This window comes from Mizuhopecten yessoensis, unplaced genomic scaffold (genome assembly GCF_002113885.1).
Source record: "Mizuhopecten yessoensis strain PY_sf001 unplaced genomic scaffold, ASM211388v2 scaffold10439, whole genome shotgun sequence".
NCBI lineage: Eukaryota > Metazoa > Mollusca > Bivalvia > Pectinida > Pectinidae > Mizuhopecten > Mizuhopecten yessoensis.
The window spans coordinates 378,143-403,914 of record NW_018408547.1 but is presented as its reverse complement, the minus strand read 5'-3'; the positions used below and the strand labels follow the sequence as shown (position 1 = coordinate 403,914).

General features: G+C 36.9%; 1 protein-coding gene across 1 annotated transcript; it reads left to right on the top strand.

Annotated features, from left to right (window-relative positions):
* Positions 1 to 583: 583 nt before the first annotated feature.
* Positions 584 to 25,213, top strand: LOC110460585 (carbohydrate sulfotransferase 14-like). Its single transcript, XM_021513570.1, has 3 exons — positions 584 to 894; positions 21,766 to 21,839; positions 22,105 to 25,213. The coding sequence occupies exons 1-3, from the start codon at positions 795 to 797 to the stop codon at positions 23,239 to 23,241; spliced, it is 1,311 nt and encodes a 436-aa protein (XP_021369245.1). The 5' UTR covers positions 584 to 794; the 3' UTR covers positions 23,242 to 25,213.
* The last annotated feature ends 559 nt before the right edge of the window (positions 25,214 to 25,772 follow it).

Sequence of the window (25,772 nt, the reverse complement as noted above, 5' to 3'; positions counted from 1 at the left end):
CACAAGCCAGAGGATCACAAACGTCTGCAACACCAACCAGATCAAAAACGAAGTCAACACAAATAACATCATAATATCATCGAATTACGTTGAACTTAGCTTTATTGAACATTTAGTAGCCCTTTCATCAGGAATTTTCATGAAGCTGTTTGCATTATATTCTTTTCAATATGTTGTTTAGTCTGTAACACGTATCGACTCCTATAATCATTGTCTACTTAGAGGGTTGACAAAGGTATTGTGTTTACATTATATTGCCTAGCAGGATCTGTCGTGAGGGTAAATAAAACAAATGTTCATTTATATTTGTAGCATCTTTCGTTAACATTCGTTATCGACGTTTAACGATCCTAGCTGAAGCACATACTTTTAACATAGATTGATATTAGAATATTAGTATATGTACAATTTGTATTATCTTCATATCCGCTACAGAGATTTACATAATGATAACTGCTATGGAAAGGTCATGCGTATTGTTGTGTTTCATCAGGTGCTAAGTTTTTATATTTCCCGCCTTGGGCCTTATGGGCGGTGTCCAGATTGTTATGCGTTGGGATATCCCGCCCTGGGCCTCCCTAGGCTGTGATGAATGGTACCTGTCTTTGTCTGTCGTGTCCAGGACAGAGACTGAGAAGGTGTAGGAGCACTGCTGTACGTACAAGGCCTGATGCACACCTCCGCCAGTGTACATGTAGTGCAATGATTCTCGTGTGGCCGACAGTGTCCAGTCTTGATGTAGTGTCCAATCCTCTCTGACCGGACTGTCCGAGATTGTCCGGAGCACTAGGAGTATGAGGACACGCTGTGTCTCCCGCCGTCTTCTGACTAAACATCGCTGGTGGATTGTTTTAAGTTCTCTATGTGTGCTTCTATTCCTGTTCTTCGCTCTAGGTAAGTGTATAAACTTGTTTATTTACATGTTTTTTCATGCATGTGTGACTCAATCAATGAGACCGTATCACTCATCGTACAGGTGAGAACTAAAACAAAACTAATTTTCCAAAACTACAGACAAAAACGAATTTACTAATCACGTTGTAGAGTATATTGTGAAAAGTACTCACCTGCACTGAAAACAACACCATAAGAGGATGCGTGTGACTTAAAAACATGTGTACAGTTGTATATTTTATAGTTACATCGAGCCCCTAGAATGATATACAGTGAGCTATATGTTCCGAACACCTTTTTACAAACTCATTAAAAGCATGTTCTCCAGATAATCAGAATTTGGTAAGCGTGATTCTATTTACACTGTGTGTTATACGATTTCGGCACCAAATTGTTACTAGTAATGATATATGCATTTTCTCCTAATTCAGCTTAGTTTTTAGTTGCCACAGAAGTTACAATGGGATATGGCAAATGTTTACAAAACGAGGCAATTTCTCTTAATTCACATCATACGTACATGTATATATCCTTCTTCAAAATGATATTCTTCCCATCAGTTATATGCTTAGAACGTTGGTCAGATGACCTTAGCTGTTGCAAAAATGTAAAACTACAACAAACAAAACAAATTAACAGAAATAAAAAAAAATACTCATACATATTGTGTTATGAATTGTAGTAACATATTATAGGTTTTAGAAAACATGGCAGTGTGACTGCCAAATCATTTGTCCGTCAACAAATTATTCGAGGACATATTTTCATCTCTCGATAGAAAAGAAACGAGGTTCAGCACCTCATTATACAATGATGTTCAATCACTATACATAACCTTCGGCCACTTTCGACAGTATCAATCACCACCTCTATCGTAATGTAGCATCTGGTACATTGCTCCAGGAATGTTCACGTGAACAGACGATAGTGTTGGGCTAATTATTCTCAAGCGGATGCAAAGTGATCATTTGGGGGGGTTTTATGGAAGAATATCGATGTATTTAAAAAATAGCTTTCGTGGGTTATTGAAGAAAATGCTTGCTTTGCAAATGGCCAGCAGGGCGAAGACTCGGTGTATTCGTAAACGTTGAATCAACGCGTTTGAACAACAACTGATATCCTTATATATGTAAAATCACGGACAACAGTAAAATTATATAGGAACCTGGGTTTTTTTGACAAAAGTGACAACAGGAAGGAAACAGGACACTAGAAATATGTATTTGGCAGTGTATATAACATATTTGACAGAATTATTTATATGTATGTAGATTTCATCTGTCTTGTTAGGGAGTGAAGGTGTTGTTTTCTGTTGTATAAAGATGATGCCTTAAAGCGTCATCCTTTCACTATGGCCCTGTATATTTAAGCAGTTGTAACACACAAAAAAATCTGATTGATGGGTCTAGTTAAATGTATATATATTCTTTATACTATCGTAGAACCTTGTTATGTCCCCAGGGGCAAGACACGGCGATAAAGGCGTTATCGAACGGTCAGTAGGGTTATTTCATTACATGTAAAATGTACATCGCCATAACGTTAGTGATGGTGGGGATTTCGTTAGGATTGTTATAAAACGATCTAGTGTACATAAAACTTAATTACTATGGGATGTATGAAACTGAATTACAAAATGAATTGTATATTCTATGTAAACGTTCATCACCGTTCCCCTACATGAAGTGCATATTCATAAAATACCGTATATATTTATTGCAGATGTTTTTTCCCCTAGATGTGGTCTGTAACTGTCAAAATCTATCATTATTCGCAACGAATGTTTTAATCTGTACATTAAAATTTACATGTCACTACTTACATTAATCAATAATCAATGACAAGCATAGCTAGTGCACTTACGGGCATTTTTACAACCTGCTTGAAAACTTCATAAGATCGATGCTGTTTACGTTGTAAATATGATTACAAACCATGTATGGCCGTAGATGTAAGACAGACTGCCAATGGTTGATGAAATTTGATTAATATATAATGAACTAAGCGTATGAGGACAAACAAATATCCATTTTATTGAACAAAGCTGAATGGACAATATAAATATAATTTATAAAAAGATAATGTTCCACAATAAAATTTCAAAGTATAAAAATAATTTTAAAGAAACGGAACAAAAATAGTTTTTTTTATGAAAAGATACGTTAAAACGAAGCAAGGCACGTGCAAAATCATGCAACACAACCATATCACGACCCTCTCCGCCTCCAGGATTACCAGACCTTCCATGGTTTATCCGTGACAGAGCCTCCAGGATTACCAGACCTTCCATGGTGTATCCGTGACAGAGCCTCCAGGATTACAAGACCTTCCATGGTTTATCCGTGACAGAGCCTCCAGGATTACCAGCCCTTCCATGGTTTATCCGTGACGGAGCCTCCAGGATTATCAGACCTTCCATGGTTTATCCGTGACGGAGCCTCTAGGATTACCAGACCTTCCATGGTATATCCGTGACAGAGCCTCCAGGATTACCAGACTTTCCATGGTTTATCCGTGACAGAGCCTCCAGGATTAACAGACCTTCCATGGTGTATCCGTGACAGAGCCTCCAGGATTACAAGACCTTCCATGGGTTATCCGGGACAGAGCCTCCAGGATTACCAGACCTTCCATGGCTTATTCGTGACAGAGCCTCCAGGATTACCAGACTTTCCATGGTTTATCCGTGACAGAGCCTCCAGGATTCCCAGCCCTTCCATGGTTTATCCGTGACAGAGCCTCCATGATTACCAGACCTTCCATGGTTTATCCGTGACAGCTTCCATGGTGTATCCGTGACAGAGCCTCCAGGGTTACAAGACCTTCCATGGTTTATCCGTGACAGAGACTCCAGGATTACCAGACCTTCCATGGTTTATCCGAGACAGAGCCTCCAGGATTACCAGACCTTCCAGTGTTTATCCGTGACAGAGCCTCCAGGATTACCAGCCCTTCCATGGTTTATCCGTGACGGAGCCTCCAGGATTACCAGACCTTCCATGGTTTATCCGAGACAGAGCCTCCAGGATTACCAGACCTTCCATAGTTTATCCGTGACAGAGCCTCCAGGATTACCAGACCTACCATGGTTTATCCGTGACAGAGCCTCCAGGATTCCCAGCCCTTCCATGGTTTATCCGTGACAGACCCTCCAGGATTTCCAGACTTTCCATCGTTTATCCGTGACAGAGCCTCCAGGATTACCGGACCTTCCATGGTTTATCCGTGACAGAGCCTTTATGAAAAGATACGTTAAAACGAAGCAAGGCACGTGCAAAATCATGCAACACACCCATATCACGACCCTCTCCGCCTCCAGGATTCCCAGACCTCCCATGGTTTATCCGTGACAGAGCCTCCAGGAGTACCAGACCTTCCAGGGTTTATCCGTGACAGAGCCTCCAGGATTACAAGACCTTCCATGGTTTACCCGTGACAGAGCCTCCAGGATTACCAGACCTACCATGGTTTATCCGTGACAGAGCCTCCAGGAGTACCAGACCTTCCAGGGTTTATCCGTGACAGAGCCTCCAGGATTACAAGACCTTCCATGGGTTATCCGGGACAGAGCCTCCAGGATTACCAGACCTTCCATAGTTTATCCGTGACAGAGCCTCCAGGATTACCGGACCTTCCATGGTTTATCCGTGACAGAGCCTTTATGAAAAGATACGTTAAAACGAAGCAAGGCACGTGCAAAATCATGCAAAACAACCATATCACGACCCTCTCCGCCTCCAGGATTCCCAGACCTCCCATGGTTTATCCGTGACAGAGCCTCCAGGATTCCCAGCCCTTCCATGGTTTATCCGTGACAGACCCTCCAGGATTTCCAGACTTTCCATCGTTTATCCGTGACAGAGCCTCCAGGATTACCAGCCCTTCCATGGTTTATCCGTGACGGAGCCTCCAGGATTACCAGACCTTCCATGGATTATTCGTGACAGAGCCTCCAGGATTAGCAGACCTTCCATGGTTTATCCGTGACAGAGCCTTTATGAAAAGATACGTTAAAACGAAGCAAGGCACGTGCAAAATCATGCAACACACCCATATCACGACCCTCTCCGCCTCCAGGATTCCCAGACCTTCCATGGTTTATCCGTGACGGAGCTTCCAGGATTACCAGACCTTCCATGGTTTATCCGTGACAGCTTCCATGGTGTATCCGTGACAGAGCCTCCAGGATTACAAGACCTTCCATGGTTTACCCGTGACAGAGCCTCCAGGATTACCAGACCTTCCAGGGTTTATCCGTGACCGAGCCTCCAGGATTACCAGACCTTCCATGGTGTATCCGTGACAGAGCCTCCAGGGTTACAAGACCTTCCATGGTTTATCCGTGACAGAGCCCCCAGGATTACCAGACCTTCCATGGTTTATCCTTGACAGAGCCTCCAGGATTACCAGCCCTTCCATGGTTTATCCGTGACGGAGCCTCCAGGATTACCAGACCTTCCATGGTTTATCCGAGACAGAGCCTCCAGGATTACCAGACCTTCCATAGTTTATCCGTGACAGAGCCTCCAGGATTACCAGTCCTTCCATGGTGTATCCGTGACAGAGCCTCCAGGGTTACAAGACCTTCCATGGTTTATCCGTGACAGAGACTCCAGGATTACCAGACCTTCCATGGTTTATCCGAGACAGAGCCTCCAGGATTACCAGACCTTCCATGGGGTATCCGTGACAGAGCCTCCAGGATTACCAGACCATCCATGGTTTATCCGTGACAGAGCCTCCAGGAATACCAGACCTTCCATGGTTCATTCGTGACAGAGCCTCCAGGATTACCAGACCTTCCATGGTTTATCTGTGACAGAAGTTTCACTTATAGTCGAAACATAAATTTCTGATCTACAAATCTGTGTTTGCTAGTGAGGGACACTTGTTACAAATAAGATACTATGCTGGAGCTATGTGTTCGATTATATCATCGAATAAATCCAAACTTGTGGGTATTTATACGATTTATCTAGCGGTGTATCAATCAATAAATGCATATGTAAAGTACCATTCACAAATAATATTGCACGTGCTTCTTAGTTGGAAATCTCTTAAAAAAAGAAATATTTCTATATTTTTAGAGTCCGTGTTGTTTGTATCTGTTTATAATGTATGCTGGTTTTTATACCACCTTCATACTTTACTTGATAAACGAGACAATATTCTACCATTAATTATACACTGAAACCTCGGGACCAGAATTACGTAATCATATGTGTTGCCAAGAAAGGTAGATTAAGTTGAATAACAACACAAATCTTTGCATCGCCAACGTATATTGATAAAGGGTTAACTTCAGGATTCACAGCCGATCTAACTAGTTGGACTCCTAGTTACAAATATTTGTATACCGACGGTAAAGTTGGTACTGCTCTTGGCAGTAGACTTGTTATTGGACTGTCATACGTCGGACGACGTGTTCTAAGAAAATAGGCTAATAAATCCCTTTATCATTTCGTAAATGTTAATTGATGGAGAACGAATGGAAACCAAGTTATTTAGCATGCTGCATTGTAAGTTCATTACTAGGTCAGCAAAATAGCATCACCATTGTAACACATCTGAAAATAGCCTTGTTAAGGAAAGCCATGCTCGTATATAGAGCATATTGTGATGTATGTCGTTGGCGAGTAAAATACGAGTGTGGCGAGACTCCGTGTGACCACATATCACGTGACATTTGTAGTAATATACCAGAGTTTGTGACGAGGTGTCATCTCCGTCAACTCTACGATTAGATTATCACTTCAGACCAACATGACCGGAAGTCGGTTTATGAGGTTAATGATCGATGCACAATTGCCAACGTATAGGTGTTTTATGGGATGTTGTGCTATACGTTGCTGTGATTATGCATAATTTGCCATGGTAATGACTTGGAAATAATATATGACGTCACAATGAACCGTCTTATAAAGCCGGTAAATGTGTAAATTACGCATCGTGTCCTAGTGGGGTTTTTTAAGGAAACTTTTAGTTTTATTGTAATCAATTGCATATTACCAATGATACCTTTTTATAACAAATATAGTTTAATTTGCATATGTATGTTAAACAAATTAATGAATGATATCCTTGTGTACCAGGCGCCGACATCACATAAATCACTATTCATCTGTACAAACATCACATATTGACTTCTAACATAAAACGTCAATCTCTTTTTGCACTTAATCCCTAACACAAAATTTGACGCTGAAAAATGAAAACGTTCGAATAGTAAAGAAAAAGGGTCTGATCCTTTTTTAAGAATGGGACATTTTTTTCCATATTCGTCTTATTTCAAATTAGAATAATTAAAAGACCGTCCGTTGAATGACATTTGGGTTACAAACCACATTTAGCTTACATGAAAATAAAAATTCCTTAAATGTTCATGCAATGCTTCATTGATAGCGTTCTCGAAATTCAAAAGGTTACTGTCACCACCAAGGTTATCTGCACCCTTTAATGATAGGAATGTAAAACCGATACAACTTAATGGAAACTCTGAGCCAGTGTTTAACCCGTATTCCTGCAACTTAATTGAACAGTCGATTGAGATGTCAAAACTGTCACCGACCTATCCATACCTGTCTTGCCACGTTTGACGGTTTATATAACTGTTATACAGTTTCACGATGATCCTAGAAAATATTGTTATAAAATGATAACTTCCATACAAAAAGTGTTTGGTGTATCGATCATACTGTTAAGGGAAATGGCGGAGTAATTTTGCCATCACTTCAAATTCAATGTTGTTGAAAATTCCCGAATGGTTTCCGATTGAGCCGTGTCGCTTGACTGATATTGTTAAAGATTGTACCATAAAAAGCGTATTTTTGCTAACACGCCTGTCCAGCCCATTAAATATTTAGCTTTGCTAAAAAAATGAAATGGTAAAAAAGAAATACACAAATATGACATAGAAGTAATTTTGTTGTTGTTTTGAATTTAAATAAACGGATGAAATGCCTGTATTTGGCACTTATGATGGTATGAAATACAGTTTCCAACAAACACATTCTCCATGCTGCCATATTGCGCCTAGACAAAATTCAAATGACCTTAGCTTTTAATTTGTCGCTAAAACTCATTAACAAAACAAAACCAGCCCTACATCAAATCATAAAATATGTCACTTTGTAATCATAACTACCATAAATGTTAAGAACATGCCTTTCCATCCATAAAAGTAGCAAAAGCAAGGCAGGTACCAATGACGTAAAGTTACAATCATTGTTGCTAGCATTTCCCAGAATCCAACACAAAACACCTCCTTTATTACTAGGAAACGAGAAAGCAGTTATAGTGCTGTATAGCACGCCCGCACTGTGGCCGTATCGTCAACTTCTCTATTGTTGCTACTTATCCCTAATGTGCTGTAAATGATGTGTGAACATGTAACATGCCATTGTGTGTCGGAAAGATTTGACAACTTAAACAAAAAGCACCTTTGTTGCACATAAAGCTGACCTGACACGCTGTTCATGAGATATGCACATTATGATGATAAAAAACGAGATCAATCATCCATAGTGTCCCGAGGGCGGTATGTTACAAGCGCGAATGTGACGTCGATCACCCATCGAACAGTTTTGATGCTTGATGAGACATAATCGCCCACGGCTTCTGCCTGATTCTAATCTATGGTGAAATGGTATCTCTTTCAGCAATGTGTATGTTATCTAAAACATGTCATGCCAATTTAAAGATTAAAAGCGATTTATTTCTGTTGTAATTGATAATAAGTCTCTATTGGAATTTGGGATTCTACCACAGGTGCACATATAATGCCATTAACGTTTCTTGCTATATCCAATTTAGAATATGAATTTGTATAAACTGTTTCTTCAAAGTTGAACACTTTTCATATTTTTGGATACGATTTGATATCGGATGTATTCAAAATGTAAGTTTCAATCATAAAATTTACCTTTTTAATAACTTATATGTATCTCATATATCGTTTATTTGTCTATATTCTATGAATTGATGGTGTATCTCAATTTGTCGTTTTTCAAAAAAACATCATCCTCAACGTTTTACATATTAGTTTCCTAAATTGCGTTGGTCATACATGACTCAACTCGTCAATGGCAGTAAAACAAAACGAAGAAAGCCTAATTGCATCTGTTTTGACATGCTGTGTTAAAATATATACTAATTGATATCTTTAACAAATTAGATAATTAAATCAACTTTACAAGATAATTAAATCGACATTATGCCTTCTCTTACGCTACATGTCGCGTGTGTTAACTCACCATGTCAACATGCATATTCAAATATATTTCATATGTACAATGCTACATAACACAGCATCTGGACAAGGCATGGTGAATCTATTTCACCGTACGTTTCAATTAAATAGTGCGAAAACAAATCCAGTGAGATAAACCTTAAAAGATAAAAGAAAGGTTAAATTTGGAAAATTATAAACGAGGAAAGTATTTAAATCAGACGTGATTTTATACCTTTATCTCGCTTTTAAGTAATTAATATTGGTCTTAAAACTTTCATTTTGTAATTTCGAAAGCTTAATTGCAGGCATTGCATACCAGAATCTCTTTCTGTCAGACCATCCGTCATATATATTAATTTGGGCGCCGTTTTACCAGAAAAGTAAAAAATTTAAATAAATTTTGTCAGTCAACATTTCAAAGTTGTCTATGAAAGCTACAAATTTCAGGTTTTGGTCTTCATAGTAATTTATTCGTAATTTAAATTTTGAAGACGCCTTAAAAAAGGGTCTAAATAAGACGTGCAGGGATTTTTGAAGATTGTGAAATCACTTTACTACTCAGGTTTATATTTTATGTATCAGTTTTTAAGTATATTTTTTTCTATATTTGTAAAACTTGAAATAAACACAAAGATGCGCAATATATCAGGCATGCGTCATGTCATATATGTATATCATATTTCTAAATAAGATCCAGATGGTCCTTGTCACAAGTACACACAAACATATCAAGCGTAAAGTATCACATGTAAATTTAAATGTAAATGTAGATGGTTTTGTTTTGCTGTTTTCTCTTTTTCCGTGTATTGTTTTGATATTAGTCATGGTTTTTTTCACTCTTTGTATATTTGGGGGGAAAACCTCAACATTTCGGCAATTAATATTGAAAATGTATTTTCCGATACTTGTCTGTTACCGCTATCAACAGATCATTATATTGAACTTAAAGGTCCATCATCGACCCTTTTAACTTTACTCAAATTGATCATGCAGGATGTCATGGCTATTTACACATATTTTTAAAAGGAGTATTTAAAATAAAATATGAATATTTTTTTACTGTAATATCAAACCTGTCTCGTGATCTGTCATAATCCCTAGTTCATTACAATGGTAAATGATCCGGAGAAGCAACATATGCGGGTTGGTTTGCTCGATATTTTCGAATATTTAGAGGTTACTTAGAGGTTAAAATGGTAAATACCTGGAACGATGGATATCGTATTTATTTCGTTGCATATTGGGAAACTTTTAACCTTTTATCAGCGTCTTCGTTCAAGATGGCAATAATTTCACAACTCCAAGTTTCGTTGACAAAAAGTATCTAAGATAACGACGACCGTGACCGTGGGAATAGGTAAAATATAATAAACACCTATCGTTCAATTTTACCCCGCCACATTTGCAGTATCTCAGTTGATGTTTTAAATAAGGTATTTGACAGCTCTATAATTACATGCATGTTCTCAGATGCCATCTTGCAGTTAATTTACATATATTTACAAGCTAATTAATTACCATGTAATTGCGGTATATACTACTGCCGTAATTAAATATATTATGGTAATGAATCGCTGATGATTGATGGATTCGGAGAGGGATGTAAGATTTCACAACATATACGCCAATGATTTATACCGTATTGTACCCAGTAAGTGCCCTATTATCATTATTTTCTTACTAGGTATCATCATGGTGTCATTAATATCCGTATGATTTCAGGCCGTCTTTGACATTATTCCTGACTCCAACTCTGGTATTGTCAACCATAACACAGTTTATGGTCTGGTCTAGATTATTAAGCACGTAGACTAAATTTGCAAGATCTTTTCTGGTCGTGTCTTGATAGCTATATGCAAAGGGTCCTGTAACTAGTGTCCATTTGAGTCTATGCTCACCCAGGTGAGGAAGGCAATGGGTTCTGTCCCTTCGCCTGGACATATCAACGTCCTTAAAAGGGTAATTGGTTTCCCTGCTTAACGTGTCGTATTTAGGGTAAACGGAAAAAAACATGATTACCCGGCGTCAGTAAATATATAATGTGTCCGGGCGGAATGCTGTACTGGGTGTCTTCAACATGGTATTTCAGTAGTTAGCACCAAAATGTTGGAATCAGATGCCCGCACTATTGCAAGAAGGAAAACACACCAGCGTGCGTGTTACAGGAGCCATTATTTGTTCAATGTCTCTTCTAGAAGTCGAACCCGGGACATCTGACTCACTAGTCTTACGCTCTACCGAATGAACGAAAGAGAAATTCTCCGTAGCCAAGCCAGTAGGAAGCGGCTTGTATTTTACCAGGGCGACATTCTCCCCCTCCAGGAAAAAACTCGTCCCGAGTTTTCCAGTGGTCAAAGCGATGCCTTTGCAAGTTTCGCTGAGTATTTTTGTCATATCTCCCGGGTCCCGGCTCCCGGCTCCGCGGGTACCAATGTAACAGAGGTCATTATTTTTTCAATATCTCCGCTATGAGTCTAACCCGGGACCCCTGGCTTACTAGTATTACGCTCTGCCGACTGAACTAAAGAGAACATTTCTACCTAGCCGAGTCGGTGGGAAGCGGCTAGTATTTTACCAGGGCGACATACGCAGAGTCTCCCCAGAGTTTCTGTGCTGGTGTATCCTTCTCACTTTTACTGTTACGACTACTGTTTACCTGGACAGGCTATCCGTAGTGACATCTTCTTACTAGCATCTTATTTTGGGACAGAGAAAATTACGTCTGCTTAATTATCCTGACAAGTTAAGGTTATTAATTGTTCGGAATAACGACTTCGAATGAAAAGCGGTGTAAATTCTTACCCAAAATTCTAAATGGGGTCTTTTATGATTTCAAACCAGTTGAATAATGGCACTACTCGTTGTAAAACCTTCATTATTTCTATGCATTGATAATCATGCAAGCAGTAAAATAATAGTATAATTAAAAATACTCCTAGTGTATTTGACATTTCCCCATTCAAAGTGAGGCTTTCTTTTGACCTAATTTCTAGAATAATGTGAAAACAGATCTAGAGACTGTCTGATTTCTGATAACACGTTCTAGTCAGGTATGTAATTGCATTCTGTGGAATTGCAATAACGCACTTCGACTGTTCAGATTCAATATGTCTGGCTGGTCACTACCGAAACTGAACATGTACATCTGCAGGCAAAGATGAACCAAGTTGTGAAATTTGCTGAAGATCTCTCCAGTCCTTCCTTTGTAATAGTGGTAAAACGTTCGCCAGCAAAATCCAAGATGGCCACTTGGCGTACATTAATGGATATGTTTCAAACGATAGAAATGTAGTTTTTTTCTGAAAGTGGGATTTTCTATGAAATGCCAATTATGCTTGTATTTTGAAACTTGAGCTTGATGTATGCATGTTAATATACGTGTTACCTAGATGACACGGTCTTAATAGTGTTCACCTTGTGTACACGTACGGCTACCATCAAATCGCCCTGTTACACGAGCACGGTATATAAACCATCAGGACACGACCTATTCTAGTCCATGCCCCGGGGCCCGTGTCGTCAGCGAACTGACAGTTAATCACACACTCATAAGTCGTCTTCTGGTCGGAGATTTAAGGTGTCACCTATGTGTCCATTGCATTCTCTTTAATGCACTGACCAATACTTCTATACACCAGTGTAAATATATGGACCAGACTGACCATTGGATAGTTTATAGTTGTCATCAACCTAAACACATATATTGTAATGCTAGTATGATATCTCATCTTTATGACAGGATTCCTTTATATTATTATATTGATCACATGGCGGAAAAAATATAACAATAGATTCCTCACGCGCTCTGGTGTCCCGGGTCGTATTTTCCCCATTTGGAACCTCTTTAGAACAAATGAGCAAGAGGCTCTACACCCGAGTTCCGTGAGACTAAAGCAGATGACAACAACGGCACGTGAGCTGTTCATATTTTCAGATATGTTGTTGGTCTGTTTCGGAATATAGAAATATTTATTATCATGTGATAGAGAAATATGATTTTTGGTGTGCTTCGGTTATTCATGTTTTACAACGGCTTTGCTAAACATGACTTATTTCGTAGACACGGAGATTATCGTTTCCCGACTACAGGGGCAATAAATGTTTAATATTGAATCTGCTTCTGCCTGCTCTGTAGCATTAACGCTGAACGCTTGAACTATCAACAAACATGAAATGTACATAGATAAGGGGAAACCATTACAAGGGGACGTACAATTATGGTGGCTCATAAAATAACGGACAGACACAATAACCAAAAAATGCGAAGGATGAAAATACAATCAATCAAATGACAAAAAGACACCACAGAGCTGTCACAAAATGGCAAAAGATAATTAACAAAATACGACTAAAAACAAAAAAAGAGAAAGCAAAGCTACATCATTTTGTGTCTGCGCTTTAGCGTTGTTTCTCATATTCCTTTTTATCACTTTGGTGTCGATTTGAGGGAAATATCATACATAAGGCACAATAGAAAAGGTTGGTCTTATAAATGTAAATATGAATTTTCAGAAAAGGATGTCATACGGTGGTTTTAAAACACTCACAACTCGAACGACTGACATGGAAGTTATTGATTCTGTTCCTCGTGTACCTGATGGCCACCATTGGAGGGACACAACATACCATATGTACAATATCGTTATATATGTAACCATAGAGTTGTCGTTCTATACATGTCACAGCATTCATTGATCATTGAACTGAGATGTAATGTCACCACTCAGACTTGGGACATAAGAAGTTGAATTTTCTTCACTCTCGATCACTTAATGGTCAGTATCGAAAAAAACCATATAGATAATACGTATACAGTTAGGAAAGACATATGTGAATTGTGCGGCGATGATTCAGACATGCATGTAGTTGTTGAAAAAACCCAGACCGAAATTGTCGTCTGTAAGTTGTGAAGCAATTAACAAACACGAGATAGGTTAGACAAGACAAAACGCATCTTAAGATAACATACTACTTTTAACAGTCGAGGGAAACACGTAACAGGTTATTTACACGTGAGCCTGGGGCCAAGTCACATGACCTCACAGAACAGCATACAAAGATGTAACAAATGTATCACGTTATTTCGTTTTGATAATGGTGACAGGTGAAAAATAGGTGGAGATGTCCCGAGGTAGTTAACTATGTCATTTACTCACCTGTGATGTACGTGTAGGTCTTACAAGGCTCGGGGAGCGAGAATGTCGTCATCTATGGTGTTGTACATTAACGATATATGTTACCTTACCCTGATTTATCTCCTTAACAGAAGAGTTCCGTTTACAAGAAACTGATTAAGAATAATGTATAGGAAGGAGAAGTGAATCTAGATAGCGTCAAAGGAAAGCATGGATAAATACGAATGAAATGCTTAGATTATTTCAAATGATTAACAAGGGGAAATGACCCTCTTATAAATCACAGGTTATTTGCAAGGTATCATATATCTCTCAGTATACGTAAAGGTGACTTGGCGAGGTGGCTATCTAGATAGACGTCACGGTATTATATGTACAGTGACCTGATGGAGTAGGCTATACATGTACTTATTTCTCTATATATACTTAACTACCAATTATAAACTACCATCGTTACTCATGTATGAGTTTTTATGTTGCCATGGTGACAAAAACATAGATTCGGAAGCGCCAGCTATCTTTATTAATGGTCTTCTCATCAAAGCTATTTAACGGTGACCGGTTCAGATAATTAGCAACAACAAAAATGTAGTGTACACAACTCATATGGACATTGATTGATTGATAACGAGAGTAACGTGATATTCCTGTGAGATGATTTCCGGTAGAACATGAAGATTTGTTGTGGTCAATATTGTTTACGGCCGTTGTAGAGAGTGATCAGAAACATCTATTTTATACGTCTCTTGGGTGATTGATGATTCTCACTGGAATAACAAAGGACTGTGTCATAGTCGTGTACAGTGGAATACTACGTCTCATAACCCTTAACAACCCAGTCGTTATGATAAAACTATGATCGTGACTTGATAAATAGTAATAGCAACGTTAATTGATGTGGGTAACCGGTATAAGGTTAGTTTTTAGGAAAATGTAAATGTACGAATGATTCAACAACCTGATAGATACTTTGCATGTATTTGTAACTTTTGATGACCGATTCATTCCTTGGATTTTTTAGTGACAGTTGCATGGGCGTGTTACAACATAAAACAAGCTGTGCGAGTGAAATGAATGCAGTGTCACGTGCCGTTGTTCTTTCTTGCAAGGAAAACAACATTGCAATGACTAGTGTGATGACATGCATGTATTTATCTGCACTGCTGTACAGCCAACATATCAATATGATGCTACCTCTCACATTTACCTTCCTTGTACAAGAACCATTCATTTTGGTATCTTCGATGTTCTCTAAGAAGATGGCACCAAAGACGTATGACAGGGAAAACTGCCAAGCATGCACGTTAATACATTGTACGACCCATTCGCGGTGTCCTGGCACACACAGCGTTATAGCGATCTAGATCTGTTAGCGGAGAATGCCTTGTTTTTATCACACAAGAACATATACCTGTATATAAACATACCTGTTGTCTATTAGTCAGGAGCTTGTTGACGGATCGCACCAATAACATTGATTAGTTTACGATAGAACGTAAACAATGCTGTCTAAATATTACTGATCATCGTAGTCTAATGATCATGCTATATCTGCAGGCAGCGTCAAGTAGTCGGTATGCCACTTTGTAAACAAACAAAAATCACAAAAAAGGTCTTACATACTCCGCATTGCGTCCACCCATTAAAGAACATTGTTCTTTAAAGAATATTTTCCCCATTAGGCTAATACTCATTAACACTATAAGGTTAGCTCAAGATTTCTCAACGTAAAAGCGAAGAAGTATGGATAGTTACTGTGCTATTGGAAGTAGACACCGTTAGTCCTGGGCTACGAGATAAGTCTGCTCTCTCAAAGGTATTGTCATAGTGATCTCTCAAAGGTATTGTCATAGTGCTCTCTCAAAGGTATTGTCATAGTGCTCTCTCAAAGGTATTGTCATACAATGTAGTGCTCTCTCAAAGGTATTGTCATAGTGCTCTCTCAAAGGTATTGTCATACAATGTAGTGCTCTCTCAAAGGTATTGTCATAGTGCTCTCTCAAAGGTATTGTCATACAATGTAGTGCTCTCTCAAAGGTATTGTCATAGTGCTCTCTCAAAGGTATTGTCATACAATGTAGTGCTCTCTCAAAGGTATTGTCATAGTGCTCTCTCAAAGGTATTGTCATACAATGTAGTGCTCTCTCAAAGGTATTGTCATAGTTCTCTCTTAAAGGTATTGTCATACAATATAGTGCTCTCTCAAAGGTATTGTCATAGTGCTCTCTCAAAGGTATTGTCATACAATGTAGTGCTCTCTCAAAGGTATTGTCATAGTTCTCTCTTAAAGGTATTGTCATACAATGTAGTGCTCTCTCAAAGGTATTGTCATAGTGCTCTCTCAAAGGTTTTGTCATAGTGTTCTCTCAAAGGTATTGTCATAGTGCTTCCTCAAAGGTATTGTTATACAATGTAGTGCTCTCTCAATGGTATTGTCATAGTGCTCTCTCAATGGTATTATCATAGTGCTCTCTCAAAGGTATTGTCATAGTGCTCTCTCAAAGGTATTGCCATAAAATGTAGTGCTCTCTCAAAGGTATTGTCATACAATATAGTGCTCCCTTAAAGGTATTGTCATACAATACAGTGCTCTCTCAAAGGTATTGTCATAGTGCTCTCTCAAAGGTATTGCCATAAAATGTAGTGCTCTCTCAAAGGTATTGTCATATTGCTCTCTCAAAGGTACTGTCATAGTGCTCTCGCAAAGGTATTGTCATAGTGCTCTCTCAAAGGTATTGCTATACAATGTAGTGCTCTCTCAAACGTATTGTCATACAATAAAGTGCTCTCTCAAAGGTATTGTCATATTGCTCTTTCAAAGTTAATTGCCATAGTGCCCTCTCAAAGGTATTGTCATAGTGCTCTCTCAAAGGTATTGCATTACAATTTAGTGCATATCATTTAGTGCAGAAACCTTCCACTAAAAACCAGGATTAACAGTTAACATAATTATGTAATAAGTCGGTGAAACGACAATAAGTGTACAGTAAGGATATACGCACCACTTCCTGAAACTGTAAACTTTGCATTGATTTTTTTCCGGCATAACATTTGCCTTTATGCTGTAATCATTTCTAGAAAAAAATTTACCTTGCGAAATTGTTATCAAAACAAGAAAATAACAAAAAGTATAATAATAAATGTATATTCATGTCCTGAGAGTAAAAAACTGAGTGTAAAAACTGAGTGTAAAGATGCAATAGGGCCAGAACAACGCATTGCACTGTTAACAAAGAATAATTTAATATATATTACAAGGAAACGTATGTAAATACCGGTTTGTATGCTGTAATTAACATTTTTTCATTTTCCTTCATGCCACATTTCCTGGAGGCATCACTTGTAAAATAAACTTTCAAATGAACAATAGAATATATAATATTGCAAAGAATATGAAACAGCAAACGTTTGTAAGCAATGAATATCTTAACGGATGAACTGTGGTGTTGTTATAAGCATTGATATTTCTGACAAGCGTCATAAAGACCAACAATGGGCTTTATTAAGTATGTCAGCAATAGCAATTTAGTGGTCACCTGAGCGAAAGGCTCTACAGTATCGCACCATATAAATGTATCGCATTCTCTGTGGGGTTCAATGACATGATGTTGAGCAAACGCGGATATTGCGTGCGGACCTTTGGCATTACATAACTTGGCATTAACTATACTATATCACTGAGAACACTGTTAAAGGGTAATGGGTTCCAACCAGTTAAACGATATGTCTACCATTTTCAATATTGTAAAATACTAAATCATCATTTGTTACGATGATTTATATAGATTTACCATTGTTCAAAATGAAATTTGAAAATCTGAAAAAGACAAAAAGAAATTTGAATATCTGAAAAAAGACAAAATGAGAAAGAAATGCCGAGTAGAACTCGGGACCTTTTTTACTATAATGACTTCACTATTTTCAGCGAGAATAAATGAATCAGTTGTTTTAGCTAAAGGGTCTCGTGGGTTTGGACCCCCGATGTAATTACATTTTTCTACCAATAACAATTCATCACAGATACCAAACAGGTGTTTTAATTAATATCTGGAAAAAAATACTTATAATATAATCAAATCAAATAGAGTACCCTAATAAATGTGTAATTTTTTTGATCACGATTAACACCTCAATTTGAACCTCGCAGCCTTGAAATAATCAATGTCTTAGTGATATCCGTGTTCTTTTGTTCACCGACTTGTGTATATATGAAATAACATGTCAACGATTTTTTATTTGCAAGGTTATTAACCCAAACATCTTTCTCTAAGCAAATAATAGGTGAAACTGATATTCAGGCTTACCGTATCATTATTTATCACAGAAAAAGAGAACCTATTGTAGCCTCGGGGTATGTGCTGGGCGTTATTGATGTCGTTGTTCCTGTTGTAACGTTGCGTGGTCGAATCTTGGTTCTGATTTTATCCCTGTGTGTAGATGTTGTAGGGATGGTCTAACCTTCTCTACAGCCGGGCTCCTTCAGGCATGGTCTCCTATAAAGGTTTTCCTATGATGATATCGATATGTCTATGTGTAAAACACTTAACATCAAAACTAAAATAACCGCGATATGGATTAACTCTTGTTACTCATACCAGTGCAGATAACAGAATAATTCACAATGTTACAAATGAAAACGTTTACGATAACAAAATCTAAGGGACTCCCAAAAAGATAAGTGCAATAGTTTACTACCAAGACAATAGTAAAGCGTATCGTTGATTCCTCTATTTAACGGACTAATTTGTGATCTCTATATGTTTGGAAACCAAATAAATAAAAGGAAATAAATACATTAATGACTAAATATGTAAACTAAAGATTGCAAACAAGTTAACTAAGCAATACACTTGTCAGGCAAGAATAAACTAATTTTATCAAACTAGCTACCTAAAATTCAAACAAATTAGTTAAAGGATTAAATAAGTTATCAAAACGGTATACACATGTTTACCAAACATTTAACAAGTTATTCAAACATGAAACGAAAATAACGTAAGTACATTGATGCCAGGATATTGATATCAATTAAGATTCAGAACATATTTAACCTATTTATGACCATAACGGTGTATTTATGCTTGAATTAACCAATAAATCTTCATCTTAGACTATACCATCTTTACCCTTGTCATAAGTATCTACATAGGCTTACCTTAAAATCACATTAACCTCACATACATTTAGTTTAAACAGAAACCATTGTCAGTTTGATATCATTTCCAAACTTTTATTGAGATGCATTACTTGTACAACTGTATGAAGAATAAAATATCAAGTGGTGCATTTAGTTTACGGATGCAACTATTCTGCTCATAAAAATGTAAGTGTTGTAAGCATATGTTGAAGTGAATGTGACATACGTCGTTCCAATTGGGCATGTTCTTATGCTAACCAGTTGAGGCAGATTTTAGGATGAAGTGAAAAATATTTATAGTTACACGTAGTTCATAATTATTGTGATTTATCACGTAGTTAACACATCCACTGTATGAGTTCAAAAGTACAAACAGTATATTACGATTTAATGGAACCAGTTTCAGCTGGCAAATATGATAGGAAAGCTCGTAACACTTAGGATTTACGTTGATGAAGTCGTAATGAGGATATCGTCAACCTGTATGATAAAGTAATGATTACACATTTATATAACGATGACATCTATTTTTAGTACTTTATAGGTTCAGACGTACATATTAACGATTTAATTAATATGATAGTAACACTAATTACAGAATGATTTAAGACATGATTAACGTTGATGATGTTATAATGAAGAGTCCATTAAATTTGTATAATAATGTAATAACTACAGATATATTTCCACTGTATGAGGTCGAAGTTCATAAAACGATTTAATTGAATAATGATGTCAAAATTCATAATGGGTTAATGATATGAAATGCTGATATAAATAATAATTAAATGATGCTATTTCAATCCGAATTGATTGATTATAGAGGAAAGGCGTTATACAATTGATCCTAATGATCTGTGTATAAGTTAAAAGGGGAAATACTGACTTACCAGCAAACTAACTTTTCCAACGATTTGGTATAATCCAAACTCACTATAAGTTCGGCAACAATGGTTAGTGGCCGGATGGGTGCCCTCTTGCAAATTAAATATGTTGGTTCGGTAATACATGCACAGAGATATTATGACGAGACGAATCTTAAAAACTTCATAAACAGTATTGCTTAAAGGTAACGCCACAGCTTGTTACCTTTTTTAATTTTATCGATATATATATATATACCTTTTCAAACTAGTAATGAGAATTATTCCATTACGTCACAATTATACTTTTAGTGTTTTCTTTTATGGAAATCTAGCGATTTTTATGTTCTGTGATACAAATAATAATATGAAGATGAAAAACCACGCGAAAATTAATGTTTAATTGTTCTCTCCAGTTGTTGAAAATACATATATTTGACTTAATGAATGTAACCAGTTATGTAAATCTTTCCATCTAAACTTTACAAAGATCATTGCGTAGGTGCAGCAACTGAATCTATCACTCATCTGTGAGTTAAAATTGAAGACTAATACGAGAATTTGCAGAGTTCTAAACTTCAAAAAAAATATCCCAAGAGTTGAAATTTCTGTCTTCATCACTATGAAATAATTGATCATTTTCTCTCAGAATTTCCTAGCGTAAATGGCGCGATGGTAACAATGTGAGAATAATAGCGCTTGTGATCTGTCTTTTTCATACGAAGGTAAAGATAGGGTTTTCTCTCATTTCCCTGTGTGTAAGAAAGAGCTGTCCAGGGTACCGTATCACAAACAGGGTGTAACTTACACCCGGTTTGTGAAACGGTACCCAGGATAAGTACGAAGTTTAGGAAAGGTCTATCTTACGCCCGATTTCACGTGACATGACGTCACAATGGTTCAACAATGACGTGACGATCCGATGGCGCCATGCGGAAAAGGCGACGTGATGATTTAAAACCTTTTACAATATATTTACCGTAAACGTTAGAAAGTTGTGATTAATTTTTCTGAGCAAACATTGTTTGCAAATATGGGATATACTTAATCTGGCTGGCTGATTCGTTTTCGTCTTAAAAGCTCGGGAGAAAAAATGATATTTTCAAAATGGTGGCCAGTCCAAACGCATTTCATGGGCTTATTCTGGTGGTTGGATTGAGAGAAAAATATAAGACTCGGGATTTTCAAATTTGGCAAAACCCTCGGCAAAGCCTAGGGTTTTACCAAATTTGGAAACCCCTCGGGTGGAATTTCCCTATCTTACACCCCTGGGCATGAAAGAGTCTTATAATCTATGCCCTTGAAAAAGTGAGAATGTACATGTGCATACTGGGAGAAACATTCATAGCATTCTCTGAAATGTCATTTGATACATTTCTATGGTAATATAATTGTTTTTTTACGGTTTCACATACGATGTCACTATTTGACTGAATGCAATCCTTGTTTCAAATATTGATATTATATACGATATCATTATTAATCTATACCGATTTCCTTTTACAGATTTTAATACTACATACGACAGCGTGGCTGTAGACCCTATCTCACGTACTAGCCGGATACCAAATATTTACCAGGTTTGTAGAAACGAAAGCATGAATTAAGATTTCTGACCGAAACATAATCATCGGCAATACATAACATCACAAAAACTGTCTGATACACTAACCATAATGCCGTTGTTCTAGTTAAGTTGATTCAAATATCACATGGACTTTAAAAACATCTATGGAAAAATAAAAGAGTATTAGTATTAAAAAAGGTATTGGTACAGACCTAACTTTAAGTCGGTGTGTTTTTTAGATCATTTTCGCTAGCTCTAACTTCCCGTTTTTCTTACAGGCATCAGATGACCCTGTTGCTGACCGATTTCTACAAAGAAACACAGTCTTGCGTGATGGGTGCCAAACCCTAAAACAATACTACGCTGTACAGGACTCGGAGGCTGCAGTAAAGGAGCACTTGGTTGTAGACAGTAAGAACAGGATCACATATTGTGCCATTGAAAAGATTGGCTGCACATTTTGGAAGAGAGTGTTTCAAATTCTCAGCGGATGGCAAAATGTGACAGACCCTTTTCGTATCAAGGGTATCCATGCATACGAAGGGTATCAGACAGCCAAGCGAATGCCATTCGACAAGATTTATAATATACTTGCGCATTCTACAAAATTCATGTTTGTGCGAGAGCCATTCGAAAGGCTTCTATCAGGATATGTGGACAAACTGTACTCACCGAACGCGGCTTACTGGAATTTCATCGGTCGATATATCGTCACGAGGTTCCGGGAGAACCCATCCAATCACAGCGCAGAATGCGGGCATGATATAACGTTCCAGGAATTTGTGGAGTATTTTATATATTCCCAGAGTACTAACGAACATAGAGACGCTCATTTTGTGCCTAGTTTCGAGCACTGCAGACCTTGCGAGATAGAATACGATTACATCGGTAAAATGGAAACGTTTAAAGAAGACACTTTTCATATATTGAAGACACTTAATTTAGAAAAAATGGTGACATTTAATAATTTTCAGAATGAGACTGAAACAGACGCCATTGTAGATACCGTAGACTATGTATACTCAATGCGTCGGCCGATACAGAAATGTATGACATTGACTCAGGCCCTGTTTCGGGCATGGAGAAAATTACAAATAAGAGGCATTATTAGCAAACATATCAAATTTCCGTACCCATTAAATTATGCTGATAATATTCATCCAAATGAATTTAAAAGACAATTACTTGATGCGCATGCGCAGTCAGGAGACCCCGCAGTGCGTAAAAAGAACCGACAGGAGGCTTTCCTTGAGGCGTATAGTACTCTAACCCCTGTCACTATGGACAGGCTAAAGGAAGCTCTGTACGTGGACGCAGTTCTCTTCGGGTACGATGTTTTTCCAGAAAAACTCCAAAATATTGGCAAGAAAAAATCCAAAAATAACGGGTTTACGTATTTCAAATTGTATCCCTAATGGTATGCGTTGTTGTGATCTTTACCTTTTATATCTATGCTTACTCAATTGTTTTGATATGTTAGATTTAATTCGAAAATAATTTTCGTCACAAAATGAAACTAATCATTGTTCATGATCATCCACTGCATATAATCCTATTTGTTCATGCATATTACCAGTAAACGTAATTGATTCCGTATCTTGATATCAGTGCTGAACCCTTCCGTCGAAACGCGGTGCTTGGTATTTAAAAGATTGTAGTTCTTGAATAAAGTGTGGATGTAGATAGCGATGAAAGATTGAGAAATATTCGTAAAGGGGTGTTATGCTGATGTACTCAACTCACTTGGACCTTACAACCTTCACAAACCAGATGACGAAATTATCAAATCTGTAATACTCTCAAATTCTTATAATGTAGATATATGCTGCTTTTGTACTTCCAAAAGTGATACTTAGTGTTACTTAGAGTAAGTGTCTAGTACAGGAACTCTATAGGTCCTCTTTACTGGACTCGATCGTTGCATACTGTAACACAAAGTTTAAGGCATCTTAAATGAAAGGTAATATTGATTCAGTTAAATGTATTTACATTAAGTACCTAAGTTTGATATTAAATGATAAATGTATTTAGTAGTATGTGATGCAGTTTTGGCGAATTCAATGACTTGAATAGTGTACGACGGCACAATTTGTAACAATTATATTTTTCACAGTTTTGATTATATTTCTGCATTCTTATGAATTATTTTAGCTCAACTAACTGTATACATATCAAACAGTCTTGAACCAGCAAATTATGCAATGTTTATTATGATATTTCTCACATAACTGAAACAGAAACACTGTTTCATAATCAAATCTATATACAGTTTATTATTGGAGCAAAAGGTTCATGTCAATTATTATCCTAGAAGCCATGGTATTCAAATTCTTTGACATGATCTTACAACGTAAATTAAGTAGATGTAAACCATAGATTTTGTGATTATACATTGAAAGAGACATCGTAGTTGACATGAAAGAAACCACTCACAATCGTGGTGGGGGGGGGGGGGAATATAGGAGATACTATATTTATGTTGCATGAACGTAATCACATTTGTATTTAAAACATGCTTTTTGACAGTACTAACGTAATTGGTATCATAGTATAATTGTTACATGGCAGTGAAATGCTGCCATATTTGCCGACATTGGATACGTATTCATGCTTTAACCATTATGTTTACCTTTGTTATAACTTATGTGTAATCACTAACTACGAAAAAGCGATCAATATCACCCATGTGTGCTTTTGTCGTCATGTCGCAGAGTGATTAGGATATATGACCTAATTTTATGAAAACAATTTTGTAGTTATGATAGTTTATCACTCATATTGAAACATAAATGTTCAATGGAATGGTCACAATGAACATATTTTTATTTATGTCATCCATTTAATTGTGTATGAATGTGTATCACGAATGGATATATGTAATAATGTATCAAAAGGAACTTAATACATGCCGATAATTACGTATCTGTTTATCACACATATACATCATCATTTATGTCGCCAATTCTATGATTTACTATGAAAGTGTTTAGTTAAATACCAAAGATGTCTATTCACAAAGGATTATATTGAGATATAAATCGATAATCAAAACATGAATTGTTTGAATTACAGATGAGACAGTATGTAAAAAGAAACTTTGAATAAACAAGGTTTAAAATCGCAAAATGAGATAAATGTTTCCTTGTTCCGAATGTTCTTGAATAAATTATCGATAACTGTTCGAAACAAATCTCTCTGCAAACTAACGCAACGATAATAATATTACAATAATATTTCAGTTAACATGAAAAATCTTGAAAATTATGTATTCAAATCATTTGGTTGAAGTCAGCTGAAAAAAACCGAGCTCAATGTTCTTTTTATCACATGCTGAACAAAAACATGTAAAAGTTCACGTTTTTTATATTAAATGTTATCATCAATGTATTTGTGACTTCATCGTTTTGTTACTTATAACGTCACCGTTAGAAATATTTCTATACTGTATACATATAAAGGTAATACACATGGTACTGGTATTACAAATCATATCAGCATGAGTATATGCTAAATATATGTTATCCCTTGAAATGTACTGCAATTAAACAGGAATTAATTAACTCGTTATATTAATGTTTACCTGTAATGTCTCGCATACAAAATAGTCATGCACCTATATTTAATTGTTGGTGAGAATAGATAGGTGTGTTTATTGCAGACTTTTATGAACTTTTCTACACTCTACTTACCTAAAGTACATGATGTAAATGGCGCCAGAAATCTTGAGAATTACCTTTAAGACAAGATAGAACAGTTTCTCCTGTTGATTTATTGAGTGTCCTTAGATTGTATTGCCTCTTTAAAATTGAAGCTGTATTAATGTGTGCATGTTATCATGGACCAAATGGACATGTTAAGAGTGGACTTGAATGGTTACATTCCAAGACAAACGTATCGGTATATGGTCATATAGTCTTTATTGATTCACATACCAAGCGGTTTTGAA